Source organism: Procambarus clarkii, chromosome 26 (assembly GCF_040958095.1).
Source record: "Procambarus clarkii isolate CNS0578487 chromosome 26, FALCON_Pclarkii_2.0, whole genome shotgun sequence".
NCBI classification, from domain to species: Eukaryota; Metazoa; Arthropoda; class Malacostraca; order Decapoda; family Cambaridae; genus Procambarus; species Procambarus clarkii.
The window spans coordinates 21,928,125-21,952,158 of NC_091175.1; the positions used below are offsets into that span (position 1 = coordinate 21,928,125).

The 24,034-nt window shown below is 46.3% G+C and overlaps 1 protein-coding gene across 6 annotated transcripts in view; it reads left to right on the forward strand.

Moving 5' to 3' along the window:
• Positions 1–24,034, forward strand: part of LOC123756854 (filaggrin-2) — a 238,436-nt gene that overhangs the window by 92,379 nt on the left and 122,023 nt on the right. For all 6 annotated transcript variants that reach the window (XM_069331979.1, XM_069331980.1, XM_069331982.1 and 3 more), the window contains exon 3: positions 4,897–5,458. In XM_069331979.1, the coding sequence (XP_069188080.1) occupies positions 4,897–5,458 (562 nt within the window). The remainder of the gene's footprint in view (positions 1–4,896; positions 5,459–24,034) is intronic.

Here is a 24,034-nt window from a genome sequence, read left to right on the forward strand (position 1 = left end):
CTGAAATTATCCAATGGAAAGGCAAACGCCAGTACACATGGTTCCAGCACCGTCGCAGGAGCTGCCAGAACGAGGTCGACGTCAACAACGAACTGCCTTAGGGGCTCCAACTCCGGTTTTTTCCTCGAGGCTGACTCCTGAAGCCTTTCCCAAAAGATAGGTATGGCCACTAGGCAGCGCAGGTTTAAAATCAAGGTTTTTCTACCTCTAACTTCACAAAGACCCACAATATATAACAATATTAATTCATATAAATAAATAAAATAAATAAATATGTGTATTCAGGTAAGGTACATACATACAAGTGATGTTACATTAATGGATTGATATATAGATAGAGCTAGTACATACAATGCCTAAAGCCACTATTACGCAATGCGTTTCGGGCAATATTTTAGATAACCGCATTTGTTTACACGAAAAATTCATCACAAGGGCTGTCTGCCGTATAATTCCCATTGTCGGGGGACAGGAAGGCTATAATTAGGCTTATCTAGGTCCTCGTAAGCCTTTCCTTGGATGCAACTCACAACAGTTAACTAAATCAAGTGAAAGGAAACGTGCTTAACCATCTCTGTATCCTGCCTGAGGGGATTGAACCCGGGTCCTTTGTTTATGAGCCGAGCACGAAGCCCACTATGCTTCAGGACCCATAAGTCAACTACAGAATTTATTAAAAGTTGCGTAAGTCAGTATTTGACTTATTGCATGGGCTTGAGGATGATGATAACAGGTTGCTGTTATCGCCGCTTGTTACCCGGGATAACACCGCTGAACTCAGCTACGCTAAATTATTAACTACGTCATCTTCAATCTTCTTAAATCATCTGGGCGCAATAGGCTCCCTTTCCTGCGCACGGGAGGCCTATTCGGCTTGATAAATTGCCGCCCGGAGCCTATCTATGATGACCAGTAATGGTTATGGGCGCGTATTAGCCTCCAGGGATTATTAATATTCCGGATCAGCATGTTTGTATAACCTTTGCATCCAGTAAAGTGATCTTATGCATATAAGGTACAATATTAGTTATCACAGACAACTACATATATATATGCGGAGTGATAAGTTTTTTTGGTGGGAGCTTAAGCGGCAGGATCCATAAAACAAACGGCTTGAGAATCTCGCTGATACAAAAAGATTAACCTCTTGACAGGTTAAGCGCCATTTGTGATCAAGATTTCTCACGATGTGTTGACCTCGGGCGTCTGGGGTGATGATCTCCGGGTTGGGGGACGATCGTAGAAAATGGGCTCTCTTTGCGTCCACAGAAAATGTGGATATTAGAGGTATAACTTAAAAATAGGATCGCCTTGAGTTCACAGAAAATGTGATAAATAGAGGTATGACTTGCAGAGAATGAGTCTCCGTACCGAGGCTGCCACAAGTAACTCAAACTCACGCTTATGAAATGAAAAGGACGACGTTTTGGTCCGTCTTGGACCCTTATTGGTACCTTTTTTCATTTCATGTTATTTGGGGGGGGGGGTTGGAGTATTAGAGGTATAACTTATTTAAAAGGCTGAGATATCCATCTTGGTTCACCTATATTACGCTTTCCTTAAAATGAATTAGGATGGATTAATAACAGTTAATGGTCTTGGTTGAAATGTAAAAATATTAGAAGCCAATATAAGTGTATTTACAGGAAGATATTATTTATTTACAGGAATTGTTACTTTATTTATTTTTCTTATGTATTTTTATTTTACTTTTTTGTTACTTTATTTTATTATGTATTTTACATAAATAAATTATTTGAACTTATCCCAATAAATATATTTAAATATATAACTAAGTTTCCAATTTATTTATATCTGTATTATAAGGGAATGTCTGTCTTTCTGTCCAATGTTGAAAACCAGACCCTTAGGGAACAATCTTACCCAAATTTGTAGGGAGAATGGTATAGTTTTCTAACCCTCCATTCCCAGTCATATATTTATCATTGTACCTCACTTCACTTCACCTCTCTCTTGCCTGTATATGTTCAGATCTATGTAACTCACCCTTCTGAAGATGTATTATTAAATTCGAAAGTACTTAAGGAAATTCCTGTTTCAATTTTTCCTTCGTGGTTTGACATTGTTATATATATATATATATATATATATATATATATATATATATATATATATATATATATATATATATATATATATATATATATGTATATATATATATATATATATATATATATATATATATATATATATATATATATATATATATATATATATATATATATATATATATATATGTATATATTATTAAATATGACCGAAAAAGTAAGATTAATAATTCTAACACGAATTTTCTCTATCTTTCTTACATTTCTTTTCACTGTTGATGGTAATTCAAAGATCAATTCTCCAAAATTCATATTTATTTCTAGTCTGACGCGACACTTGAGCGCGTTTCGTAAAACTTATTACATTTTCAAAGACTTTAGTTTACAAACACACAACTGAAACTGAATAGAGCTTACACATCTTCGAGGTTTATATCTACATTTGGGTGAGGTGGATGAGGTGAAAAAACGAACTTTCAACAATGGGTATTCAATGGGTATTAAATTCCAACACAAGACAGAACACGAAACAATGGGTATTGAATAGATATTAAATTCAAACACAAGACAGAACACGAAACAATGGGTATTGAATGGAAGTAATTGTAGAAAGCCTATTGGTCCATATTTCTTGATGCTTCTATATTGGAGCGGAGTCTTGAAGTGGGTAGAATATAGTTGTGCATTAATTGGCTGTTGATTGCTGGTGTTGACTTCTTGATGTGTAGTGCCTCGCAGACGTCAAGCCGCCTGCTATCGCTGTATCTATCGATGATTTCTGTGTTGTTTGCTAGGATTTCTCTGGTGATGGTTTGTTTGTGGGAAGAGATTATATGTTCCTTAATGGAGCCCTGTTCCTTATGCATCGTTAAACGCCTAGAAAGAGATGTTGTTGTCTTGCCTATATACTGGGTTTTTTTGAGCTTACAGTCCCCAAGAGGGCATTTGAAGGCATAGACGACGTTGGTCTCTTTTAAAGCGTTCTGCTTTGTGTCTGGAGAGTTTCTCATGAGTAGGCTGGCCGTTTTTCTGGTTTTATAGTAAATCGTCAGTTGTATCTTCTGATTTTTGTCTGTAGGGATAACGTTTCTACTGACAATATCTTTCAGGACCCTTTCCTCCGTTTTATGGGCTGTGGAAAAGAAGTTCCTGTAAAATAGTCTAATAGGGGGTATAGGTGTTGTGTTAGTTGTCTCTTCAGAGGTTGCATGGCGTTTCACTTTCTTTCTTATGATGTCTTCCACGAAACCATTGGAGAAGCCGTTGTTGACTAGGACCTGCCTTACCCTACAGAGTTCTTCGTCTACTTGCTTCCATTCTGAGCTGTGGCTGAGAGCACGGTCGACATAAGCGTTAACAACACTCCTCTTGTACCTGTCCGGGCAGTCACTGTTGGCATTCAGGCACATTCCTATGTTTGTTTCCTTAGTGTAGACTGCAGTGTGGAAAACTTCGCTCCTTTCCATGACTGTTACATCTAGAAAGGGCAGCTTCCCATCCTTCTCCATCTCGTATAAGAGGAGTGTACGAGATGGACAGGTACAAGAGGAGTGTTGTTAACGCTTATGTCGACCGTGCCCTCAGCCACAGCTCAGATTGGAAGCAAGTCGACGAAGAACTCTGTAGGGTAAGGCAGGTCCTAGTCAACAACGGCTTCTCCAATGGTTTCGCGGAAGACATCATAAGAAGGAAAGTGAAACGCCATGCAACCTCTGAAGAGACAACTAACACAACACCTATACCCCCTATTAGACTATTTTACAGGAACTTCTTTTCCACAGCCCATAAAACGGAGGAAAGGGTCCTGAAAGATATTGTCAGTAGAAACGTTATCCCTACAGACAAAAATCAGAAGATACAACTGACGATTTACTATAAAACCAGAAAAACGGCCAGCCTACTCATGAGAAACTCTCCAGACACAAAGCAGAACGCTTTAAAAGAGACTAACGTCGTCTATGCCTTCAAATGCCCTCTTGGGGACTGTAAGCCTCAAAAAAACCAGTATATAGGCAAGACAACAACATCTCTTTCCAGGCGTTTAACGATGCATAAGCAACAGGGCTCCATTAAGGAACATATAATCTCTTCCCACAAACAAACCATCACCAGAGAAATCCTAGCAAACAACACAGAAATCATCGATAGATACAGCGATAGCAGACGGCTGGACGTCTGCGAGGCACTACACATCAAGAAGTCAACACTAGCAATCAACAGTCAATTAATGCACAACTATATTCTACCCACTTCAAGACTCCGCTCCAATATAGAAGCATCAAGAAATATGGACCAATAGGCTTTCTACAATTACTTCCATTCAATACCCATTGTTTCGTGTTCTGTCTTGTGTTGGAATTTAATACCCATTGAATACCCATTGTTGAAAGTTCGTTTTTTCACCTCATCCACCTCACCCAAATGTAGATATAAACCTCGAAGATGTGTAAGCTCTATTCAGTTTCAGTTGTGTGTTTGTAAACTAAAGTCTTTGAAAATGTAATAAGTTTTACGAAACGCGCTCAAGTGTCGCGTCAGACTAGAAATAAATATGAATTTTGGAGAATTGATCTTTGAATTACCATCAACAGTGAAAAGAAATGTAAGAAAGATAGAGAAAATTCGTGTTAGAATTATTAATCTTACTTTTTCGGTCATATTTAATAATATATGTCTACAGGAAAGACTGCTACCAAAATATACTAGTTTATGTATATATCCCAAAGACACTTTCAATAATTCTAATTTACTGTGTTATGAAAACCCGCATTTTCTCAAATATAAATGGTAATATATATATTATAATTGTATTAATTTTTGTCTTCAGAAAAATGCGGTGGCCGCGGCAACGATGAACTCAGCCAATCAGAGCTGCCAGACAGTGAACAGCCTGACGCACAATGGTTCACTGCTGAACGGCACTGGTGTGACAGCCAATGGGCGGCCGGCTGGCAGCCTCTCCACCAAGAGTGGAGGCGTCAGCACCTTGGTGGTGTCTCAGCCGTCAGTAGCGCTGACGTCCTCTCATTATTTACCAATGACATCGCCGTACCAACCCCTTCCGGTGACCTCATCTCACCAGCAGCAAATCACGTCACCATACCAGCCTCTCCCTGTGACGTCAACCAACCAGCAACCAGTCACGTCAGTGTATCAGCCCATATGTGTTACGTCACAACACCAGCACCCACTCACCTCGCCGTACCAGCACCTTCCGGCAACGTCATCAAATCAACAGCTAATCAAGTCGCCGTATCAGCCCCTCCCGGTGACGTCATCGCACGATGCCACACACTCGACAATGTCACCTTACCAACCGCCTCCGTTGCCTCCCCGCGCGGGGAGCCAACGCCCCGACACCCATGCAGCTGTTCACCCTCCACCCACAGGTAAGTACCATTCTAGCCACCTGGTCGGCCATTGGCCACTAAGTCACATAGCCAGACTTGGCATAGTTGACATTATGGTACGTCAATGTGACTTTTTCGTACACGAGTTAATACTGGTTCAGGACGGAGTGAAACGTCGTCGTCTGCTCATCTTATTGGGTGTGGTTTGGTCGTCATGTCTTCAGCCTCGTTATTGTGACTCATCGTCTACAAACGAGGCAGCTCTCTCTTATACCGCCTCAAACTCACTCATATATATGTCTGACCTACGCTTGAAACAACCCAGCTATTCCATATATACTATGTTAGCCGGTAATTTGTTCCATAGGTCCACAAACTTGCGTCTAAAATAATATTATGGGAGGGATTTTATGATTTTAAACTTAACTAACATGTAAAGATATTTTGTGATGAAGTTGGTACAATAGATTATGGTTATCTTGAGATGATTTCGGGGCTTAGCGTCCCCGCGGCCCGGTCCTCGACCAGGTCTCCTTTTTTGTTACACATCCCCAAGAAGCAGCCCGGAGCAGCTGTTTAACTCCCAGGTACATATTTATTGCTAGGTAACAGGAGCATCAGGGTGAAATAAAAACCCTGCCCATTTGTTTCCGCCTACACTTGGGATCGAACCCGGAACCTCAGGACTACGAATCCGAAGCGCTGTCCACTCAGCTGTCAGACCCCTTTGTCACGCCATGTGTGGAGAAACATGAGGAAATATGTGCCATAGGTTGACTGAGACATCTGTACCCAAGTGTAGATATCCAACCACTTGGGCTGGACGGTAGAGCGACGGTCTCGCTTCATGCAGGTCGGCGTTCAATCCCCGACCCTCCAAGTGATTGGGGGCACCATTCCTTCCTCCCGTCCCATCCCAAATCCTTATCCTGACCCCTTCCCAGTGTTATATAGTCGTAATGGCTTGGCGCTTTCCCTTGATAATTCCCTCCCTCCCAAGTATATATATTCTAGCACTGAGAAGATGTCAAGTATTGTTCGCGACGTGGGAGATATTTTGTGATAGTTGTCATATAGCATTAAGGTGGACACATGTTGCCATAATATCGGGGTTGACACTTGTCACAGCTGCCATAACACTCGTGCTATGTGTCTGGCTCTGCTGTATCAATATCTGGACCAGAGTTCCTTCGATTCGCGGTCAGGGGCAAGACGTTTGGGCAATGTTTCTGTCTTCCTGATGCCTCTGTTTACCTAGCAGTAAAAATATAGCCAAAGGGTTGGACAGCTAGCTATGGGTTACATCCCAGGGAGGGTCAGTCGTTGGCCTAGCCGTCCATAAGCCTAATAGGCTCTGTCCGTCCCAGACAATGGAAACACAAGATACAGTTATAATTGAACCATAAATTTTCCGTATGAAAAATTGTGGTCAAAAACTTAAATTGTTCCTTCTGACACTCACACTCTGACCAGTCATAAATCTCTGCAGCTGGCGGCATTAGCTCGCTTCCTCGGAGTGTCCAGCCCTTTATGGCTTATTGCACATTTTGTGCATTTATTGTACATTATGTAATAGTTTATGAAACGGGACTTCGGGTCCTTGTCCCAAGAGGTAGAAAACGTGTGTGAGCGTCCTGGTAAAGGGCGGACTGTGATATATATATATTATTTCCAGATTAAGATTAAGGACTCCAGATTAAGGCAGGACGCCGGGATGGTTTTGGGAGCATATGATCAACGTTTGTTCTGGAATAGCGCGCGCGCGCGCGTGTATTTACTATTTCTGCCTGCTGAAATGTACTTTTATCTCCTGGACCCCGCCTTTCTAACCAATCTATATTTCCTCTATTATGTGTACTGAATATGTTTCTAACACACACACACACTCACACACACACACTCTCACACACACACACACACACACACACATAGCCACTTCAGGAGGAAAACAGCAGTGAAGGAACAAGTGATGAAACTGAGAAAAGGGGAGAACAGATACACAGAGAATGACAAGGAGGTGTGTGAAGAACTCAACAAGAGATTCCAGGAGGTCGTCACAATAGAACAAGGAGAAGCCCCTGTACTAAATGACGAGGAGGCAAACCAAGCAACCTTGGAGGAATTTGACCTCACCAGTGATGAGGTCAAAAGGTGTCTGCTGGAGCTGGATTTAACAAAGGCTGTTGGGCCTGACAGAATCTCACCATGGATACTAAAGGAAGGTGCAGAAGCACTAAGTGTGCCACTCTCTATGGTGTATAACAGGTCACTGGAAACAGGAGACCTACCAGAAAGTTGGAAGACAGCTAACGTAGTCCCAATATACAAGAAGGGTGACAGGCAAGAGGCACTGAACTACAGGCCAGTTTCAATAACTTGTATACCATGCAAGGTGATGGAGAATATCGTGAGGAAAAGGCTCGAAGAGCATCTGGAGGGAAATAACTTTGTAACGCACCACCAACTTGGGTTCAAGGATGGTAAATCGCGCCTCACAGGTTTAATAGAATTCTATGACCAGGCAACAAAAATTAGGCAGGAAAGAGAAGGGTGGGCTGACTGCATTTTCCTGGACTGCCAGAAAGCAATCACCAGAGTGATTGGTCACTCTGAGAATTTTGTATGTGGTGATCACGTCTCCCCGAGCTCTTCTGTCTTCCAGCGACGTGAGTTGCAGTTCCCTCAGCCTTTCCTCGTAACTCATGCCTCTTAGTCCTGGGACTAGTCTAGTGGCATACCGCTTTGTGTGTGTGAGGGTAGACTTCAGTATAAGCTTCCTGTTTCCGAGAAAACTAATTCATTACTGAATTAATATGAGAAAATCCACAGTAGCCGTGATGAGGATTCGAACGTATGCGGGGATTCGAAAGTGCAGTAGTACCCCAGGTTGCAATTCTTTTGACCATGTCGTAGCGTAGTCGTTTAGAGCGTGCTTCTGGGAATACCCAGCGCATAGGTTCGAATCCTTATCACGGCTGCTGTGGATGTTGTCACTGATATATGACGATAATGTGATGTCTCTGTGTACTGAATGACTCTACACATCCTTAATGTTTACCACACACACTCACCAAACACTCCGGCGTCACCCTCCTGCTCCTCTAAACTTACTAAAACAATTTTAAACTCCACTCCTCTTGAAATATTTCCTCTAGTGTGTAACTGTCAGGGATGATAACAGTTAACACCATGAAACACAAGGAAATACATAATCACGCAACTCAAAACAATTAACAAATGTGGTTGTGTTGTTGAGGTGGATATTTGTATGTGAAATGATTAAGGTTTGAGACTAATGTACAAGATAGGCTAATATTTCCTCTAAGTAGTTCCGATGCCATTGGTTGTACACATTGTGTATAACCCTTCACGTAATCCTCAGGTGGTACACCCAGCCCGCACCTCGCTAGTCATGTTGTTGGGTTTGAACCCTGATTGGGCGTCAGTCCTTAACTGTTCACCCCTGTTCACCCAGCAGTAACTGGGGACCTGGTTGTTAACCGATTGGCGGGTCATGTTCCAGTTAAACTAGCAGGGTAAGACCTAACACGAGTTATAAGGGAAAGCTCTCAGCCTGGTAACAGGAGTGAGCAGTCATCTGCTCCTGTACCCACCTGTGTGTAAAACTAGTAGGGTAAGGCTTACCGTGAGCTATGGGAAGGGAAAGCTCTCAGCCTGCTAACAGGAGTGAGCAGTCGTCTGCTCCTGTACCCACCTGTGAAAGGAAAGAGCATTGTAAGCATCTACATACACCCACTATACACACCCGTGATATACACTGCCTGACAACTTGGAACGTGATTAATAATTCGTTACACTTGATACACACCCAAGACGGGCCACGCTTGGCGGCAGGTGGCGGGGATGCATGTCTCAAGCACAGTAATATTGGCCCCCCCTCACCGCCCCCCCCTCCCTCACCCCCCCCCTCACCCTATTGCTCAGCCCCCCTCACACACCTCACGTGCTGAGAGACAGTGTCCTGGGAGTTGACCTCGGCCCAGACGCCTGCGAATTGCTCATCTTGCCTTCTAAGGTTCCACTGAAGATAAAGTAATTGTAAAGAGAAAGTACTATGTCAGTATGGCTGTATAGCACTAGGACTTGGGGTATGAGGACTAGGACTTGGGGTATGAGGACTAGGAGCTGGGGTATGAGGACTAGGAGCTGGGATATGAGGACTAGGAGCTGGGGTATGAGGACTAGGAGCTGGGGTATGAGGACTAGGACTTGGGGTATGAGGACTAGGAGCTGGGGTATGAGGACTAGGACTTGGGGTATGAGGACTAGGAGCTGGGGTATGAGGACTAGGAGCTGGGATATGAGGACTAGGAGCTGGGGTATGAGGACTAGGAGCTGGGGTATGAGGACTAGGACTTGGGGTATGAGGACTAGGAGCTGGGGTATGAGGACTAGGAGCTGGGATATGAGGACTAGGAGCTGGGTATGAGGACTAGGAGCTGGGTATGAGGACTAGGACTTGGGGTATGAGGACTAGGAGCTGGGGTATGAGGACTAGGACTTGGGGTATGAGGACTAGGAGCTGGGGTATGAGGACTAGGAGCTGGGATATGAGGACTAGGAGCTGGGGTATGAGGACTAGGAGCTGGGGTATGAGGACTAGGACTTGGGGTATGAGGACTAGGAGCTGGGGTATGAGGACTAGGAGCTGGGATATGAGGACTAGGAGCTGGGGTATGAGGACTAGGAGCTGGGGTATGAGGACTAGGAGCTGGGGTATGAGGACTAGTAGCTGGGGTATGAGGACTAGTAGCTGGGGTATGAGGACTAGGAGCTGGGGTATGAGGACTAGGACTTGGGGTATGAGGACTAGGAGCTGGGATATGAGGACTAGGAGCTGGGGTATGAGGACTAGGAGCTGGGTATGAGGACTAGGAGCTGGGGTATGAGGACTAGGAGCTGGGGTATGAGGACTAGGAGCTGGGATATGAGGACTAGGAGCTGGGTATGAGGACTAGGAGCTGGGGTATGAGGACTAGGAGCTGGGGTATGAGGACTAGGAGCTGGGGTATGAGGACTAGGAGCTGGGGTATGAGGACTAGGACTTGGGGTATGAGGACTAGGACTTGGGGTATGAGGACTAGGAGCTGGGATATGAGGACTAGGAGCTGGGGTATGAGGACTAGGAGCTGGGTTATGAGGACTAGGAGGCTGGGGTATGAGGACTAGGAGCTGGGGTATGAGGACTAGTAGCTGGGGTATGAGGACTAGGAGCTGGGGTATGAGGACTAGGACTTGGGTATGAGGACTAGGAGCTGGGATATGAGGACTAGGAGCTGGGGTATGAGGACTAGGAGCTGGGGTATGAGGACTAGGAGCTGGGGTATGAGGACTAGTAGCTGGGGTATGAGGACTAGTAGCTGGGGTATGAGGACTAGGAGCTGGGGTATGAGGACTAGTAGCTGGGGTATGAGGACTAGGACTTGGGGTATGAGGACTAGGACTTGGGGTATGAGGACTAGGAGCTGGGATATGAGGACTAGGAGCTGGGGTATGAGGACTAGGAGCTGGGGTATGAGGACTAGGAGCTGGGGTATGAGGACTAGGAGCTGGGTATGAGGACTAGGAGCTGGGGTATGAGGACTAGGAGCTGGGGTATGAGGACTAGGAGCTGGGGTATGAGGACTAGGAGCTGGGGTATGAGGACTAGGAGCTGGGGTATGAGGACTAGGAGCTGGGGTATGAGGACTAGGAGCTGGGTATGAGGACTAGGAGCTGGGGTATGAGGACTAGGAGCTGGGGTATGAGGACTAGTAGCTGGGGTATGAGGACTAGGAGCTGGGTATGAGCACTAGGAGCTGGGGTATGAGGACTAGGAGCTGGGGTATGAGGACTAGGAGCTGGGTATGAGGACTAGTAGCTGGGGTATGAGGACTAGGAGCTGGGGTATGAGCACTAGGAGCTGGGGTATGAGGACTAGGAGCTGGGGTATGAGGACTAGGAGCTGGGATATGAGGACTAGGAGCTGGGGTATGAGGACTAGGAGCTGGGATATGAGGACTAGGAGCTGGGATATGAGGACTAGGAGCTGGGGTATGAGGACTAGGAGCTGGGGTATGAGGACTAGGAGCTGGGGTATGAGGACTAGGAGCTGGGATATGAGGACTAGGAGCTGGGATATGAGGACTAGGAGCTGGGGTATGAGGACTACGAGCTGGGGTATGAGGACTAGGAGCTGGGGTATGAGAACTAGTAGCTGTGGCATGAGAACTAGTAGCTGTGGCTTCCTCGCTCCCATTTTCGGGCTCACCATAGCCCGTGCTACATGGACATTTCGTTGTGAGTAGCCAAATCTAAAACAACAACTCCCTCCCATCACAATCGACTTGATAATGGTCCAGTACGGACCGAAACATCGTCGTCGTCTCCTCTTCTGGTGTTGTGTGGTGTGGTCATCAAAGAGGTTTAGTGTGCTTTGCGGTAATTCCATTCCAGCAGTCACGCGCGGCCAGGAGGTCGGGAAGAGCAGCAAGAAGTGAGGGGCGCCGAGCGTGCTCCCCACGCGTGTTGAATGGTGATAATCCAGCAGTTATTCCTCAAGACACGTGTAGTTTCCGGAGGGTGGAGCTGCGTGAGTTAGGGCTGACATTTAAGGCGGTGCTGGGATTAACATTTCTCAGGCTTGAAGTATATTTATATACTTCACTCTTACTATTACTCTTTACTCTCTCTTTACTCTTTACTCTTAGAGAAGTACTCTTTATATTACTGGAAACTTCTACAACTTATACTCCCGGTTTAAAAAAGCACTGAATCTCGCTCTGATGATTTTGAAAATTATGTCAATTTCAAAATGTAATTCTCCTGGTTCAGTCCGTCCTCCTAAGGTTTCTCAACGTTAAGAAAACGGTCAGTTTAAAGGGGTCCCTCCTAACCTACCAGAGGACCCAAAACAGAAAACGGGACAGTACGTCACTTTCGCCAGCCGCTTTCATGTTCTAGTACGACGATTTTTGGCCTTATGTAACGCTTACGAGTGGAATGCGACGTTCTTCGTACGACAGGTTGTGGGGGAGATAGGTTGTAGGAGGACGGGTTGTAGGAGGACGGGTTGTAGGAGGACAGGTTGTGGGGGAGATAGGTTGTAGGAGGACGGGTTGTAGGAGGACAGGTTGTAGGAGAACGGGTTGTAGGAGGACAGGTTGTAGGAGAACGGGTTGTAGGAGGACGGGTTGTAGGAGAACGGGTTGTAGGAGGACAGGTTGTAGGAGGACGGGTTGTAGGAGGACAGGTTGTAGGAGAACGGGTTGTAGGAGGACAGGTTGTAGGAGAACGGGTTGTAGGAGGACAGGTTGTAGGAGGACGGGTTGTAGGAGGACGGGTTGTAGGAGGACAGGTTGTGGGGGAGATAGGTTGTAGGAGGACGGGTTGTAGGAGGACAGGTTGTAGGAGGACGGGTTGTAGGAGGACGGGTTGTAGGAGGACAGGTTGTGGGGGAGATAGGTTGTAGGAGGACGGGTTGTAGGAGGACAGGTTGTAGGAGGACGGGTTGTAGGAGGACGGGTTGTAGGAGGACAGGTTGTAGGAGGACGGGTTGTAGGAGGACAGGTTGTAGGAGGACGCGTTGTAGGAGGACGGGTTGTAGGACAGGTTGTAGGAGGACGGGTTGTAGGAGGACAGGTTGTGGGGGAGATAGGTTGTAGGAGGACGGGTTGTAGGAGGACAGGTTGTAGAACGGGTTGTAGGAGGACAGGTTGTAGGAGAACGGGTTGTAGGAGGACAGGTTGTAGGAGGACGGGTTGTAGGAGGACAGGTTGTAGGAGAACGGGTTGTAGGAGGACAGGTTGTAGGAGGACGGGTTGTAGGAGGACGGGTTGTAGGAGGACAGGTTGTGGGGGAGATAGGTTGTAGGAGGACGGGTTGTAGGAGGACAGGTTGTAGGAGGACGGGTTGTAGGAGGACGGGTTGTAGGAGGACAGGTTGTAGGAGGACGGGTTGTAGGAGGACAGGTTGTAGGAGGACGCGTTGTAGGAGGACGGGTTGTAGGACAGGTTGTAGGAGGACGGGTTGTAGGAGGACAGGTTGTAGGAGGACGGGTTGTAGGACAGGTTGTAGGAGGACGGGTTGTAGAAGGACGGGTTGTAGGAGGACAGGTTGTAAGAGGACGGGTTGTAGGACAGGTTGTAGGACGGGTTGTAGAAGGACGGGTTGTAGGACAGGTTGTAGGAGGACGGGTTGTAGGACAGGTTGTAGGAGGACGGGTTGTAGGAGGACGGGTTGTAGGACAGGTTGTAGGAGGACAGGTTGTAGGAGGACGGGTTGTAGGAGGACGGGTTGTAGGAAGACAGGTTGTAGGAGGACAGATTGTAGGAGGACGGGTTGTAGGAGGACAGGTTGTAGGAGGACGGGTTGTAGGACGGGTTGTCAGAGGACAGGTTGTAGGAGGACAGGTTGTAGGAGGACGGGTTGTAGGAGGACGGGTTGTAGGAGGACGGGTTGTAGAAGGACGGGTTGTAGGACAGGTTGTAGGACGGGTTGTAGGACAGGTTGTAGGAGGACGGGTTGTAGGAGGGGTTGTAAGACAGGTTGTAGGAGGACGGGTTGTAGGAGGACGGGTTGTAGGAGGACGGGTTGTAGGAGAACGGGTTGTAGGAGGACAGGTTGTAGGAGGACGGGTTGTAGGAGGACAGGTTGTAGGACAGGTTGTAGGAGGACAGGTTGTAGGACAGGTTGCAAGAGGATGGATTGTAGGACAGGTTGTAAGAGGACAGGCTGTAAGAGGACAGGCTGTAGGAGGACAGGGTGTAGGTGGACAGGTTGTAAGACGACAGGTTGTAAGAGGACAGGTTGTAGGACATAATAGTCCTACAACCTAATAGTTGTAAGAGGACAAGGTATAGGAGGACAGGTTGTAAGAGGACAGGTTGTAGAACATAATAGTTTGTGGGGAATAATATTGCCATTTTCTATACTTTGGAAACATTAGCAATTTGCAAAAATAGAATTGTTAGAGTGTGATAATTGGTCAATACTCCTCCCACGCCAGTATTGACCTAGACCTTCCCTCACGCTAATCTTACCTTATTTGTATCCCTTCTTCCGAGTCACACTTTTGACTTGACATTTAAAGTCGTTTGTTATCTTAAAATTGTTAAATTAACGTTGTCCAGATATGAATGACAGTATTATGTAGAGACCATATGTTAAGGGGCCTGACAACTCAGTGGACAGCGCTCAGGATTCGTAGTCCTGAGGCTCCGGGTTCGACCCCCGGTGGAGGCGGAAGCAAATGGGGAGAATTTCTTTCACCCTGATGCCACTGTTACCTAGCAGTAAATAGGTACCTGGGAGTTAGACAGCTGCTACGGGCTGCTTCCTGGGGGTGTGTAACACAAAGGAGGCCTGGTCGAGGACCGGGCCGCGGGGACGCTAAGCCCCGAAATCATCTCAAGATAACCTCAAGATAAGAGAATGGTTGGCCTTCCAGCTGGACTGTTTCGGGAAGTTGACTTTGTTATGATGGAGATAATTATCTGAGTTGTGATTGGCGGAGCAGCAACCCGGAAGGGGCGTCCTTGTTTATGACTGGCCAATAGGGTCGGGGTGAGGGAGGGTCGAGAGAAGGGGTACACACACCTGACTGTGGCCGGGGATCACTCCACACACACCTGCCTCAACCCCTCCCCCTGCCCCCCCCCCGAGACAAACTATACTGGCGTTGTCTCAGCGTTATCAACGTTGATTCTAGGTCTTGTGGAGGTTGTTATTAGCACCTTCTTGCCCCCACCACACCTGGCTCGACGGTCAAAGCTCAATGGTGGCTTCTTGTGCCTTGACAGTCATAGTTCGTTGACATTTGACAGACAGGACAAATGTCACTTCCTGACACGCTTGGTGCACACATGTACACACATGTGCCCTTTATATATAAAGTACATTATATATATATATATTATATATTATATATTATATATATATATATATATATATATATATATATATATATATATATATATATATATATATATATATATATATATATATATATTGAGCTTACTAGATTGTTGTTTTTCTAGCTTCAGCAACACAACAAAACTCCAAGTACACTACTCACAAATCCTACTAATTATAAAGTTATCTAATTTGTATAATCCTGGACTGACATTACTATTATTTAATTCACTACTCTCTCCATAAATGATGATTCAATAATATTTCTTTCAGTAACTGATTTACAAGTCACAATTTTGCATGAGTTAGCCCAGTCACTCGAATGGTTACTATCTGAGTAAACAAAGAATTCATTGCATTCTTGACCTGTTCTTATACTATATTTATGTTCTTTTATTCTCTGGAGAATAAAAATGTATTCTACCAGAGAATAAAGAATTTGATTCTTCTCTGTAGAATAACATTTATTCTTGAGACATTTGGAGAGATTGTTGTGGTTCAGGGCGTGACCTGTGACCCGTGACCTGGCTCCTAGGCGCCTGGGTGTGACCTCCTGGGACATTACTCTCCTCACACACCTGGCTTAATACACCTGCTCTCCTGGTGTCGGGGCGGGAAACACGTCACATTTGTCGCGGAATTATCCTGGATAATACAAGGTGATGGTTCTATATAATGGTGTATTTTACACAGTAAAGTGCTGTGATTTTTCTTGCTCGTCCTGTACCCCTCTGTCTGGGTACTTGGCCCTTGTTGTGCTTGGCCTCCCTGCTCTACCTGTGCTTGGCCTCCCTGCTCTACCTGTGCTTGGCCACCCTGCTCTACCTGTGCTTGGCCTCCCTGCTCTACCTGTGCTTGGCCTCCCTGCTCTACCTGTGCTTGGCCTCCCTGCTCTACCTGTGCTTGGCCACCCTGCTCTACCTGTGCTTGGCCTCCCTGCTCTACCTGTGCTTGGCCTCCCTGCTCTACCTGTGCTTGGCCTCCCTGCTCTACCTGTGCTTGGCCACCCTGCTCTACCTGTGCTTGGCCTCCCTGCTCTACCTGTGCTTGGCCACCCTGCTCTACCTGTGCTTGGCCACCCTGCTCTACCTGTGCTTGGCCACCCTGCTCTACCTGTGCTTGGCCTCCCTGCTCTACCTGTGCTTGGCCTCCCTGCTCTACCTGTGCTTGGCCTCCCTGCTCTACCTGTGCTTGGCCACCCTGCTCTACCTGTGCTTGGCCTCCCTGCTCTACCTGTGCTTGGCCACCCTGCTCTACCTGTGCTTGGCCTCCCTGCTCTACCTGTGCTTGGCCTCCCTGCTCTACCTGTGCTTGGCCACCCTGCTCTACCTGTGCTTGGCCTCCCTGCTCTACCTGTGCTTGGCCTCCCTGCTCTACCTTGCTGTACTTTACAGTAACTTCTCCCTTATCCACTGGAGTACCTTACCTTTTACTCCTGCCTGTTGCTCCAACTTTAGTAACAGCCTTTTGTGGGACATGTGTGTGTGTGTGTGTGTGTGTGTGTGTGTGTGTGTGTGTGTGTGTGTGTGTGTGTGTGTGTGTGTGTGTGTGTGTGTGTGTGTGTGTGTGTACTCACCTAGTTGTGCTTGCGGGTGTTGAGCTCTGGCTCTTTGGTTCCGCTTCTCAGCAGTCAATCAACTGGTGTACAGGTTCCTGAGCCTATTGGGCTTTATCATATCTAGATTTGTAACTGTGTATGGAGTCAGCTTCCACCACATTACTTCCCTGTGCATTCCTTCTGTTAACTACTCTGACGCTGAAAAAGTTCTTTCTAACGTCCCTGTGGCTCATGTGGGTACTCAGTTTCCACCTGTGTCCCCTTGTTCGCGTACCACCCATGTTAAACAATTTATATTTAATCTCTGTCGATTCCTCTTAAAATTTTGTAGGCAGTGATCATGTCTCTCTGTGCTCTCCTATTTTCCAGCAACGTTAGGTTCATTTCCCGCAGCCTTCCCTCATAACTCATGCCTCTTAGCTCTGAGACTAGCCTAGTGGCATACCTCTGAACTTTTTCCAGCTTAGTCCTGTGCTTGACAAGGTACGGGCTCCATGCTGGGGCCGCATACTCCAGGATTGGTCTTACATATGTGGTATACAAGGTTCTGAATGATTCCTTACACAGGTTCCTGAAGGCTGTTCTGATGTTAGCCAGCCTCGCATATGCTGCAGACGTTATTCTTTTTATGTGGGCTTCAGGAGACAGGTTTGGTGTGATATCAATTCCTAGATTTTTCTCTCTGTCTGTTTCATGAAGGACTTCATCTCCCATTCTGTATCCTGTGTCTGGCCTCCTGCTTCCACTGCCTAGTTTCATTACCTTATATTTACTCGGGTTGAACTTTAATAGCCATTTGTTGGACCATTCATGCAGTTTGTCTAGGTCATCTTGTAGCCTCCTACTATCTTTTTCCGTCTTAATCCTTCTCATAATTTTTGCATCATCAGGAAACAATGAGAGGAACGATTCTATACCCTCTGGGAGATCATTTACATATATTAGAAACAGTATAGGTCCAAAGACTGACCCCTGCGGGACTCCACTTGTGACGTCTCACCAATCTGAGACCTCACCCCTCACAGTGACTCGCTGTCTCCTGTTGCTTAGGTACTCCCTTATCCAGTGGAGTACCTTCCCTTTCACTCCTGCCTGCATATTCAGTTTGTGCACTAGCTCTTGTGTGGTACTGTATTCACCTGGTTGTGCTTGCGGGGGTTGAGCTCTGCTCTTTCAGCCCGCCTCTCAACTGTCAATCAATCAACTGTTACTAACTACTTCCCGTCCCCCCCCCCCACACACACACACCCAGGAAGCAGCCCGTAGCAGCTGTCTAACTCCCAGATACCTATTTACTGCTAAGTAACAAGGGCATAGGGTGAAAGAAACTGCTCATTTGTCTCTGCCTCCGCCAGGAATCGAACTCGGGCCACAGAATTACGAGTCCTGCGAACTGTCACTCAGCTATCAGGCCCCCTGTGTGTGTGTGTGTGTGTGTGTGTGTGTGTGTGTGTGTGTGTGTGTGTGTGTGTGTGTGTGTGTGTGTGTGTGTGTGTGTGTGTGTGCTTGTGCGTGTGGCGGTACTGGGGTGGTGTATAATCTTGCTGGACAGTAGTGATGGATGGCCGCCCCAACAAAGACCCTCCAGTACTTTCACTCATCATATTACTGTCTGTCTCTCTGTCTCTCTCTCTCTCTCTCTCTCTCTCTCTCTCTCTCTCTCTCTCTCTCTCTCTCTCTCTCTCTCTCTCTCTCTCTCTCTCTCTCTCTCTCTGTCTCTCTGTCTCTCTCTCTCTCTCTCTCTCTCTCTCTCTCTCTCTCTCTCTCTCTCTCTCTCTCTCTCTCTCTCTCTCTCTCTCTCTCTCTGTCTCTCTCTCTCTCTCTGTCACCAAGGGTTACGGACAGAGGGGTGGTAGACCTGTGATCCTGGTGGCCGTGCTGGAGGAGGCAGACAGTTGCCCCGGCCACTGTCCCTGGCCACACTGACCTAACCTGAGCAGCACAGAGGTGTGTGTGTGGGTGTTTAATAACACTGGTACAGAGGAACAAATCCACAAGGGCCGTGACGAGGATTCGAGCCTGCGTCAGAGAGCATCCCAGACGCTGCCTTAATCGACTGAGCAATGCCATGGAAAAAAAAAAGAGTTGAAACCGAAGTTCTACTGAACTTACTGTATCCTACAGCCTCTCTGAGACACAAACTTTGTGTACTGTTACAAAGGTAACGTCTCCCCTTATATATAAACTCGTTACTAACGTTAGTTGTGTTTCCTTGTATTGCCAAGTTTGTACCCCATGTTGTTGTGGCTGAGGTATATATATGCGGGGGGGGGGGGGGGGGGGGACCTGTATATGTACTTCAATGTTATGTATTTTTTGTGTATTGCCTGCGCGTGAGATTAGCGGGTGTGCGCACGCCAAGCCCATTACCAGGGCAATCGTCAGGACTAACTGCCACTGCTCGGCCGGCTCCTGGCCTCTCTGACTCTGGCTATTACCTGGGCTGATCCTTATTGTCGTGTGGCGTCTTGGATATAGCCAACCTGCTACCCAAAAATGGTTATGCTGGCTGGCTGGCTGGCTGGTAGCCTCGTTTGATGTCTGGATGATAGGTTGGCTACATATCTGCCTGGCTGGCTGGCTGGTGGCTTTTCTGGCTGGCTGGTGGCTGGCTAGTTGGCTGGTGGTAGGCTGACTGGCTGGTTGCTTTTCTGGCTGGCTGGCTCGTTCTCTACTCCCTTAACTCACTCCTATCCTGTTCACGCTTCCTTTACGTCGCATTCCTTAGCAAATTCGTATCATTGAGCGGACCAGTTTGACCCCAACCCCCCCTCCCCCCCCAGCATTATATACCCCTCTCATAGTGCCCCCTTAACCCTTAGCTCCCTCCCTGGGAGTGTATGTTGGAGGGTGTGGAGGAGGGTGTGGTGGAGGGAGTGGTGGAGGGAGTGGTGGAGGGAGTTGGTGGGGAGTGGTGGGGAGGGGGGGGGGGAGGGTGTGGTGACATTCAAAGTGTTCGGACGTCATCAGTTGTGAGTCGTGTGTAAACTGTTTTTCATTCATAACCAGCGGGTTTGGCGGGTGGATGGAATAGACTTTGACCTTTGTTTATATAAACGGTTTACACACGACTCACAACTGATGACGTCCGAACACTTCCGGAACAAGTGCTTCACTGACGACTTGTGTTCGAACCACAACGCTGTAAATGCTTCACCCACGTACTACAAATACAATAATCGCCAACAGAACCTAAACACCTAACCTAACTAGTGCATAAATATATACAATATGCTAATATAAAATAATATTAATTTATATTTGAGAAAATTCCTGTTTTGAACGAACAGCATTGCTGAATGCGTCTGTGGGGTCGACCGCTGGATGGAATGGACTTGGTCTAAGGACGGGTTCTTATAACCTTATCCTCATACTTCGGCCAAGTGTTATATGGTCATACTGACTCTGTGCCTTCTGTTGATTAATATCTTACCTTGCCACTAGTGACAATTAATTGATTAATTAATTATTAATTAATCGACGATTACTCGGGCGAGGTGTCGAGAATCGGAAGAATTCAGCATCTTTCAGTAATTGGAATCGTATCGGAATCGGGAGAAATTGATCATTATTACAGATTCTTAAAACGCATCTTTAACATATAATAACTAACACTGATTTTTGTTCTTATTCGCTCATGTTTACTTTATGTTGGTTCAAGTTTTCAATTCCAGTATCAACGTCAAATTTATTTTGTTTTAAGTGAGCTTAAAACTCACTTAAAACTCGCTCACTTTTGCAATGTAATTCTATTTAAAAAAAAAAAAGGATTAACATGTAAGCCTGTGATGGAATGTTTTCAGTCATTTCCTATTGTCTTGTGTTTCGTACATTAGAGGCTACTTTTTTAAGTAATACCTATGCTAGCAGAAGCTAGAAGTTGTTAAACACATATGGCAAAATCTTACTGAAGCGACCATACGAGTCATAAATACTCATACTCCGCCCAAGTAAAACAGAAACAAGCAACACTTAGTGGGCCAGCCAGAGGCTTAGGGCCCGCGCTGGAATATCCTTGAAAAAAAAATACCTATGGTGTAATTTTAGCTAGTGTTGCAGTATTAACTTTATTTAAATAGAATTACAAACTGTATTTTATTATATAGTATATAATTAAAGCATGTATATCCGCTTGTATAATGGAATGGTTTATCTTGTCAGTTTTTGTTCAGAAAATTAAGCTTGATTTATTGATTTTTTTGTATTTTTAAATCAGTTGATTATATTATTAATACATTTACCATGCTCATAATGTCAACCATTAATTTGTCCAAACTTAAGTATGAAAACTCTCCGGAAAATAAGTATCCAACTATATTTTGTAAAAAAATTGGCATCGGAATCAAGACTTCTCAGTGGAATCTGTATCGGGATCGTTGTAAATCAGTATCGTCTTCACTACTTGTCACTCTTCATGTGCAGCTGCCCCGCTGAGTCTCCCGCCACGTCTCTGGCCAATCCTTCTGCTGCACATCCTTGCAAATCCTTCCTCGGGCAACAAACCGAGGGAAGATTTGCAGTGAAAACTAATAAACAAACTTTTCACTGCTCGGGTTTTCGCTATCAACTTTCACAACGAATCAGAGCTCACACAAACTGCGCAAAGATGCCATCTGTAAGCGTGTCTGTTCCCGGACTGACAATTATGTCCCAGGTCCCAGGCATATTTATCTTGAGGTTATCTTGAGATGATTTTGGGGCTTTTTAGTGTCCCCGCGGCCCGGTCCTCGACCAGGCCTCCACCCCCTAGGAAGCAGCCCGTGACAGTTGACTAACACCCAGGTACCTATTTTTAATGCTAGGTAACAGGGGCATAGGGTGAAAGAAACTCTGCCCATTGTTTCTCGCTGGCGCCTGGGATCGAACCCAGGACCACAGGATCAGAAATCCAGTGTGCTGTCCGCTCGGCCGACCGGCTCCCTATATACATACGAATTTACACGCGAATTTACCACCCAGCCTGAAAAAATAAGAGAATAATAATAGAATTTCAATCAAGAAATCAAACCAGCCCCGGCCACCTTGCTCCTGACACAAGCAAAACAGTGGGAGTTACCCGGCACTACCCGGGGCGCTGTGGCGGTAATCACAGCCCCTGGACCATCTTGACTCTTGCTATAAGACGCAGGTGGAGTGGAACACCGTCTCCCCGGCTCCTTACCACTCCTGCTCATCATCAAGGCGCTACACGCCGTAATGAGATGTTCCGACATCAAAAGATATATATTGTGGTCAACCTCACACTGATTTATAGCCTTTCTTTTTTGGTCAGTTTGTTTTAAGGTGTTGTTGACGTGGAGAACAGTTAGAGTGAGAATATTGGCGGCGCTGTGTTACCTTCCTCACAGGTGCTATCCTGACACTCTCAGTCCTCCTGCTGGACACACTGCTGCTTCCTGCTGGACACACTGCTGCTTCCTGCTGGACACACTGCTGCTTCCTGCTGGACACACTGCTGCTTCCTGCTGGGCACATTAGCACCTCTTGCTGGCAATAATAGGGTCCCTTGCTAAACACACTAAGGTCTTCTGTTGTAATTCTTGATAAGGACTAAACTCACTGTGGCCGTGTCCTGGGCCCTTGTCAAGTATTATCCTTGCAGACCTGCAGGACGCGTCAGTGTTGTCCCCTGCAGGCAGTGTGAATGTACTGACATAAGCCAGGCTGGACAAGAACATGACAGGTACAGTGTGTAACATAACTATGCAATAAGAACTGAACAGGAGTTGAATGCAATCTTCCTTCATGTTAGCTTGGCCAATCATGCCATAAACTGGGATGCAGCTAAGCCTCTTATCAACGGTTTGCTAGAGAGAAATTTGATTCCCTGATTGATTGAGTAAGCCTGAGAGCTGAGTAGACAGCGCTCGAGATTCGTAGTCCTGAGGTTCCGGGTTCGATCCCTGGTGGAGGCGGAAACAAATGGACAAGGTGTCTTTCACCCCTAATGCCCCTGTTTACTTAGGAGTAAATAGGTACCTGGGAGTTAGACAGCTGCTACGGGCTGCTTCCTGGGGTATGTGTAACAAAAAGGAGGCCTGGTCGAGGACCGGGCCGCAAGGACGCTAAGCCCCGAAATCATCTCAAGATAACCTCAAAGGTAGATTAGGATGGGGTAAGTTAGAGTACATTAAATAACACGGGGTTAACGTGTGTAAGGTTAGGTTAGGTTGGGATAGGTTAGTTGAGGATGGGTTATGTTATGACGTCGTATTGCGGATCGTTGTGTGTGGGATGTGTCTTCCTTGACGTGCGGGTACTACAGCGGGTTGAATATCTGGGAGTGGTTCGAGGACGTGTGGTGTGAGTGTGTGGCTTATGTGGTGTTTGAGTGCCAGTGGCAGGTGGTGGCTGGGAGGGTGGTGCAGGTGGGGGCGTGTTGCTCCTAGTGCCGGCGGTGGTGACAAGTCAGCCTGGAGGAGTGACGCTGGTAAGGCAGGCGTCTTAAGGCGAGTCATTTAGCAGTTTGTACATCAGTTCATTGCAGGAACTGCAGCGGCATCATTCTTCATCGCAATAATACTTTCAACACTAGCAATGAAAAGCACAAGACCGATTGAATCCTTCTAAGTAATACTGCTGGGATGTTCAACTTACCTTAAGTATTCATTTGTTTTGTTTAACGGCCCGTCCCTTTGTTAGTTAGCTGTTAGTTGAGGCTGCCCTCTACTACTGGGCTCTTGCTCTTAGTCACGAATTAGTGAGTGTTTTACCGCGCTTGGGAATGCTTTCATTTTCACTCTTTTTAATGCATTACCGTCAGGTTGAACAGGTTAGTTTATCATGTGCGTCCCTTTTCTGGGTTTCCCTTCCCTCTGCGTCTCTGTTCCTGGTTGTTCAGTGTTTTTTGTATATACAAGAATTCTTAAATTCTTGTAAGACACTCGCCCGGCGCTTTGCAAGCGCTTTGGCCTGGGTTCGAGTCTTGGCCGGGGAGGATTGACCGGGTGCCGATCCTGGGGCCAAATTCACGCAGCAGTTACGCAAGCACTTACGAACCTGTACATCTTTCTTCAATCTTTGGCGGCTTTCTTTACAATTATTAAACAGTTAATGAGCTCCGAAGCACCAGGAGGCTGTTTATAACAATAACAACAGTTGATTGGCAAGTTTTCATGCTTGTAAACTGTTTAATAAATGTAACC